General features: G+C 30.0%; 1 protein-coding gene across 3 annotated transcripts; it reads right to left on the bottom strand.

The window, feature by feature from the left end:
- Window positions 1-14: 14 nt before the first annotated feature.
- Window positions 15-7,295, bottom strand: MED15 (mediator complex subunit 15). 3 transcript variants are annotated; one of them, XM_031994692.2, is made up of 12 exons: window positions 6,853-7,295; window positions 6,572-6,677; window positions 6,342-6,393; window positions 6,028-6,219; window positions 4,917-5,176; window positions 3,522-3,680; window positions 2,008-2,126; window positions 1,848-1,930; window positions 1,589-1,750; window positions 1,220-1,505; window positions 1,040-1,142; window positions 15-966 (listed from the first exon to the last, which is right to left on the bottom strand). In XM_031994692.2, the coding sequence occupies exons 1-12, from the start codon at window positions 6,912-6,914 to the stop codon at window positions 637-639; spliced, it is 1,914 nt and encodes a 637-aa protein (XP_031850552.1). In that variant the 5' UTR covers window positions 6,915-7,295; the 3' UTR covers window positions 15-636. The 3 variants fall into 3 exon arrangements, with proteins under 3 accessions (XP_031850552.1, XP_031850553.1, XP_031850554.1); XM_031994693.2 differs by having other exon boundaries at window positions 6,572-6,659; window positions 6,853-7,278; XM_031994694.2 differs by lacking the exon at window positions 6,342-6,393 and having other exon boundaries at window positions 6,572-6,659; window positions 6,853-6,892.
- Between the last annotated feature and the right edge of the window lie 12 nt (window positions 7,296-7,307).

The following is a 7,307-nucleotide window of genomic DNA, read 5'->3' as shown; positions in this document are numbered from 1 at the left end:
TGTAAGATAATTGATGTTCTCATACAAACAGGATTTTATTGTCACAAAAAATAATATAACAAACGTCTGAATACAGGAAAGAAAAACTAAGTACACACTCCCTTTCGTTCTCACTCTTTATGTATCTCATGTACAATTCGCCCGTACAAAATCGACTATTTCTGCAATCTATCTTGTTTTCCGAGGCCAACCACGGTCAGTTACGGGTCAATCAACAAAAATATAATTTTTATGCAAAAGAAGATCGCGCTCATATGCATCTAGAACCGGGCGTACATTGATTTCCACGCACACCTGCATACTTATACATTCCAAGCAACTTGCCCCTTAAAGCTGCATGTATACATACTCCAGGAAATAGCTAGCACCTGACAGTTGAATACATGCTTACATGCTCCAAGCATCTAGCTTAAGTAGTTTACTTAAAAAAGATTTTTTGTTTCAAATATAAAAAGTTAAATAAGAACAGTGCATGGCTTTTTGCTGGAATTTATTATATTAATTTTTATTTATTATATTAAATTTTTTCATGACCAATATTTACTCAAATGAAATAAAAAAATTTGTAATAAACTGAAAGTAACATTTCAATCTATATGTATATCAAATTATAAAGTAGTTTACACGTAAATTTTATTAGAAGCCCATTAATACAGTGCTGGCAGTAACAGGTACTTGCGAAGGCGCACTTGCTTGTCTTACACTCATTTCCCATGTATCTAATAGCTGTGATACAGAAAAGCGGCGAGGAAGTTTCGTAATACGTGCATTCAAAGCCTTCTGCACAGCACAAAGAAATGTTGTAGCATATTCGTGAGATGCCATCACGCAACGCGGTGGTGTTAAAGGATAATCTGCGGGAACCGTAACTGATACTGGTGGTACACATGGAAGATGACGATCATCCAACCAACATATTAACTGAATACATTTGGATCCTGTTTGTTGCGCAGGGTCAAGGCTGACCTACAAACATTCACAAAAGGGTGATATAAATATATTTAGATTACAAAGTGTAACACCAACGTAATTAGACTACCTTAAATCGTTGATCCAATCGAGCTATTTCACCTTGCAATACATCTGGTATTTCACTAGGGGATTCTTCTATTTTTTGTTTCTTTAGTGGTGGTGGTAGATTTCTATTTTCACGAAAATAATTTTGTTAGTAGTATTTTAAAACAAAATTATTCATAACACAGTTTTAAATATTACATACTTTATTTCTGGACCAAATAATGCTTCTAGACATGGACCAAAGGTTCGTTGTAACGTATGATTTACCACTGGACTTTGAAGATGTGTGCTTACTGCTTCCAAAAGTGGACTAAAGAAATGATGTTCTTTAAGCGTTGTTACAGGAGGACCAACACTTGCATCGCTTCGCTTAAAGTCAACTTTTTCAAGGACTGCCTCACATTTTAATAATGTGTCCATTGGCATGCGTTTGCTGGGATTTGATAAAATTTCCAAAAGCTTTTTCATCTTACTTAATTTATCGACATCTGCAAAATACATGTATTGTGTAATAATATATATGCAAAGATTGATATTTTCGTATTATCAGTGGAATATGCGTATTACTTACTTCCTTCATTGCCCATTTTAGCAATCATTCTTCGTAAAGGATCAATGTATTTACTCAATTGTCTAACTTTATCTCTGTATGCTTGGTCTTCTTGTTGTGGACTTGGAGTAGCACCCACACCTCCAGGAGTGTTCAAAGAACTGCTAGGTGATGGTGCCATACCTATATGAATATATATTATGCATTAATTTTACTCGTAATTGTTTGTATTTACGATGTTTTTAAATTAACAAATTAATAAAAACTGATTTTAACATACCAACAGATCGTTGTGGACCTGCCATTATAGCATGTTGTGGACTTGGTGATGGAACTAATGCTGGAGATGCTACCATCTGATTACTAAAACACATATATTTTAATGTTGCATGTTCTAAACATGTATATATCTATTTATATATTCATAAAGTGTAAATGACCTTGATGGTGCACCTAAACCAGCTGGACTTGGAGCTGATGGGGATGGACTTTGTCGTAAAAACTGATTTGCTGCAACATTTCTAGGGCCTGGATATCCAGTATTTATCATTTCACCAGGCTAAAAGTAATGAATACACATAAATGACTCGAAATGATTATATTATAAAGTAATTACATTTAACTAGTTTGTAAAGTTTAATTTTCTAGAAGACATTAACCCTTCCAGAGTTTACTGCAGTAAGAGAGTATTTTTCTTACAAGAATCACTTTGTTTCAATTTGCAATAAAATTTTTATAAAATATCTTTCAATATCATTAAAATTTCTATAAAATATTTTGGAAGTCTATATGATATGCAGACTACGTATTATAATAGAATTCACAATCTCATAATGTACAGAATAAACACCAAAATAGCTAATATTAGTTTGTGTAATGGGAACTTCAAAGAGACAATTCTAACAAATGAAGATATATAATATGAAACTTATACATTATTTATATCATAATAAATCCTTATGGACGTAGCAGAAGAATTCAAATAAAATCGATAAACGTTCTGCTTTAAACTTTCATAAAAATTTAATTTGTAAAAAGTAGAATAATATACATTAAAACTTTTTAAATTATTAGTATATTATGAATATACTTTAATTTTGAAGTAATATTACCATAAAATAAAAGCAAGATATACAGGGTGTTACCTTTAACGCGACGCACGATGTTTCACCGACTTGCAGCAATCTTACGAAAAAAAAGGTTTCAGACAGGAGTTACAGAGTATGGATTGTATAATAGATATCAGTAAAAGAAATTTCGAAAGCAGTTTGTTTTCATGTCGAAACCAAGGTCACCTTGTGTTTTGCAAATAGGAACACATATTTTTTTTACCATATTATAGAGGACATCGAGACGAATTCAAAACACATATTATATGATATTTTTACGTTATTTGACACTGAAGAAGTCACATTGTAATAAACGATTACTTTGCACCAAATATTGGAAGTACGTTCTTGCGTAATAACAAAGACTAAAAAAGGAACCGCAACGACGAATTATCATTTTCGTCCAAGCAATATTCTGTGCTGACCACTTCGGTGTCATATAATGTTTACAGTGTTTTCAGGTCAAATACGACGGAAAGCTAAATATTTCACTTTTCCACTATGTAAAAAAAATATGTGTTCCAATTTGCAAAACACAAGGTGATCTTGATTTCAATATGAAAACAAACTGTTTTTGAAATTTTTTTTACTGATATCTATTATACAGTCCATACCCTGCAACTCTTGTTTTAAACCTTTTTTTTCGTAACATTACTGCAAGTGGGTGAAACATCGTGCGTAGTGTTAGAGGTAACATCCTGTGGACATGAGCTGAGCATTGTAGTAAATTTTTTGTTCTCTTTTAGTTCCCATAGGTACTTTAATATATATCAGATATATTTTGTATAGTAATTACTCTTTTCAGTTTTTTACATCATCAATTAATTAATCCTTCGTTTAATTACCTTCCTCTGCATGTGATTTAATTGTTGTTGCATTTGACCAGGACCTAACTGCCCTGGCGCAATTTGATTCATTTGTTGAGACATACTAGTTTGAATTCCACTTATAGATGCACCAATTTGATTACTAATTTGATTGGATAACTGATTTTGCATTTGTGTCTAAAAAAAAACTTTGTTACTTGTTTGTACAATTACTGCAAAAAATAAATTATACAAGATATTTTATAATTTGTAGGACCTACTTCAGCAATGTAAATTGTAATCACTTTTAGCCTTTCCCAATGGTTAACCCTTTAACTACGGTTGTCGTCAATAGACGACGGTACAAAATTTTCGTAAGATACGGCCGTCGTTAATAAGCGATTTGATAAATTATGCCGGAAACGGGGGTCACTTATTGACTTTTATTTATTTTATCGAGATTACGTCAATGAAACAAGTGCGTAGAGTGTTTATGTTTATGTCTTATGTACATAAATCATCACATATAGATAAGAAATGAATGTATCAGCATTTGTACAACTTTTTTTTTGTTTTGCGTTTAGACAGACACATTTGTGAATATATACCAGTAGGTAAAGGGTTAATAATAAACTAAGATAATATACAAATTCTACTAAACTATTATTAAATGGTATAAGTAACAGAAATTTAGAAAGATCATATTGAGCGAACGAAAATGCATATGTATATTGGGTGTCTTGTAATTGGTGGCATAAGAGAGCACGGAGAGATTCTATGTGAAAAACTGAATCCAAAATGTAGAATAAAATTTTGTCATATTGTAAGGATTTTTTTAATTTTAAATGGACGCGGTTACATTAGCATTCGGCATTTCATAATTGACTGATGCCACGGAATTGCCGCTCGTTCTTTTATCACTTCCGAACCGGAAGCTGATTCAACTGAACCTTCTTGAACATTCTCCTCCATTCCAGACCTTTTTCGCAATATCCCTTTTTGACAGTTTCCTATTCGAACTTACCGCTCTCGAGCGTCAATACAGCACGTCGTGATCATTAGTCATCTTCACTCTATTCATACTTGCCATCTTCTCACTACGTTCACACCTGCCTTCTTACAATATGAAGCTTTGTTTTCGAGCAAAATAAGTTTCAAAATTTAAAGGTTCATATGGAAATATATTATTATAAATTTTTTATTCAGTTTTTCATGTAGAATCACCTCCTGTTCGTTTGTACCACCAGTTACAGGACACCCTGTATATATGTATATGCAGAAATTATTATATACAAATAGATGTTATTTCAAGCAATGTATTAGAGATATTAATTTATTTCATATAACTTCCTTTTAAATTGTCTTTGAATCTTTCATTTATTGCTAAAGTAAGTTCCTTTTATACACATATAAAATAACATAGTATCTACATACTTGCATATTTTGTTGCATTTGTCCAGTAGTAATTGGTCCCATTTGATTGGGAACAACTTGATTCATTTGTTGGGGCATGTTTCCTTGCGCCATTGGATTCATTTGTGTCAACATTGAATTATTCTGCATAGTTTGAATTGGACCCATGTGGTTCATTGGACCACTAGTTTGAGCAGACATCATACCTATACCTGGCATTTTATTCTGCATACTTTGCATGGTCATAGGTTGTCCAGGACGTTGATTTAAGCTTTGCAATACTGAAAAAAATAAATAATACAAAAGAAATTGTTATAAATAAATTTATAATCGCATTCTTTTAAAACTTATTTACCACAAAATTTATATATGTTTAAAAATTGTAACTTTATGTTTATGTGTATAAACTAATGAATCCATTAAATTTATTAGTAAAACATATATTATGTATTTATGTATGACAGAAAATAAATAATACATAGAGGACACATAAAATTTACTTATAAACTGTATTATATATTTTATCTTCATTCTTTTAATACAACATTTATGGATTTGGTGTAAGTCATATGAAATATAAAATAATTATTATTTTATTAGTTGAAATTCTTTATAGGTGCTTAAATTTAACAACCTTAATGACACAATTCTTGTAATCAGCAAGCACTTTTATATGACTTAAATATTTAATACTGATAGTATTAAATATTAAAACAAATGTTGTAACATTATATAAATAATATAACAATATATATTGTGGATACATTAATGCTTTGTAAATAGGCATCATTTTCCATATTTTTGACTGTATAACAGACAAATTCAATTATTGTGCATATGTAATAACTTAATAATTTACGAATATTATTTATTTGAAGGAACTTAATATTGTAAATAAAAGATTGTCTAATGATATATAAATTTAATTGCTACTTTCATCAAAGAAGACTAACATCTGCGAAATATTAATAAGAAAATAAATAATCTTTATTACTGTACAGACTGAGAGAAATATATTATATATTAGTTTTCCTGTTTATTAAACTAAATAGTAAAATAATTTCATTCGAAGATAGTTTTACATATTTAAAAATGAAATAATATATGTAACTTTATTGTTGTATAAACTTACAATTTGTAGCTGTATTTGCAGGTTGTTGGGGTATTATTCCCTGAGGATTTGGTCCTGGTCCGCTAATATTCATCATTTGATTATTACCAGTTCCTTGACGTGCCAACGTTTGTAATGCTCCAATTGGATCTGGCATTCCTTGATTTCCTGAACCAGCCGTACCTGGTGGAGTAGCTCCAGCTTTTTTAGAATCTAAATAAAATAGTAACATATACTAAATAAACTTAGCTGATAACATTTAAATTGTATGTATGTATATATATAAATATTCATATACACATAATTTTATATATATATATATATATATATATTACTTAGTTCTCTGACATGTAGGATTAGTCTGGCTACGAAACTTAAGTATTCTTCCTGCAATAAAAAGATTTCATCATTTGCATTTAATTTAATGTTTTAAATATAAGAATAAAAGTAATATTTTAATATTTATTACTATGTAGGAAGAATTATAAAAACTTGTGTCCATAAAATTAAATATAATGTTAATATACCAATATACATATAAAGAAAAATAAAAATGATAACAAACCCTGGTTTTTGCCTTTTGAAAAACATGATTTTCCATATCAATACTATTTCTGGTAATGGGCATTCCAGATGACTGTACAGCTTCATCTCTGTGTAGAAAATATTCACTAAATAGAATTTTATTAGTTTATTTATTTACGCACACGAATATATTTTTTTATATTTTGTAGAAAAATTATACATTGCATGATTTTTTGCCGTTTTATTCTTTATTGTACACTTTCGAATCATGTTAATAAAAATATTTCACTGTTTAAGATTTTTAAATGTAAATCAACTTACATTTTCGCTATTACACTTTGACGAAAATTTTGCGTTCTCCAAGAATTTTCGTCTGTTGCCATTTTTGCTATTTAATAATTAACTAAACAATTAACACGATCACCCAACTTTCTTTTACCGAAACAACTTAACGACTAAACGTCTATATAGTAAACTATAAGTCCGCTTTTCGAAGCATAGTTTTGGAACATAAAGGCATTTGTAAATGGCCTCTATAATCACGTTTCTATGAGTCCGATAGGCACACTATTTCGTTTATATAGCTGCGTAGATATTGTTTATAGCACAATAAACGTTACAAATAATTACACTGTTGAACATACTCCATAAAAACGTGAAAAAGAAACTTATAATGATAAGAACATTGAATTAATTAATTATATTTATTTTAAAAAACATGACTACACTACAAGGGACAGTCAATAATTCTTAGATATTCGGCTTAAGTCAAGAGT

Source organism: Nomia melanderi, chromosome 11 (assembly GCF_051020985.1).
Source record: "Nomia melanderi isolate GNS246 chromosome 11, iyNomMela1, whole genome shotgun sequence".
Taxonomy (NCBI): domain Eukaryota; kingdom Metazoa; phylum Arthropoda; class Insecta; order Hymenoptera; family Halictidae; genus Nomia; species Nomia melanderi.
The sequence above is the reverse complement of the archived record's forward strand: the minus strand, read 5'-3'. Positions and strand labels throughout refer to the sequence as shown.

Coding starts and splice junctions, on each gene's coding strand:
- MED15 (XM_031994692.2), bottom strand. CDS start 6,914: ATGGCAACAGACGAAAATTCTTGGAGAACGCAAAATTTTCGTCAAAGT. Junction 6,394..6,571: donor TTCAAAAGGCAAAAACCAGG/GTTTGTTATCAT, acceptor TTTTTATTGCAG/GAAGAATACTTAAGTTTCGT. Junction 1,506..1,588: donor TAAAATGGGCAATGAAGGAA/GTAAGTAATACG, acceptor TGTATTTTGCAG/ATGTCGATAAATTAAGTAAG.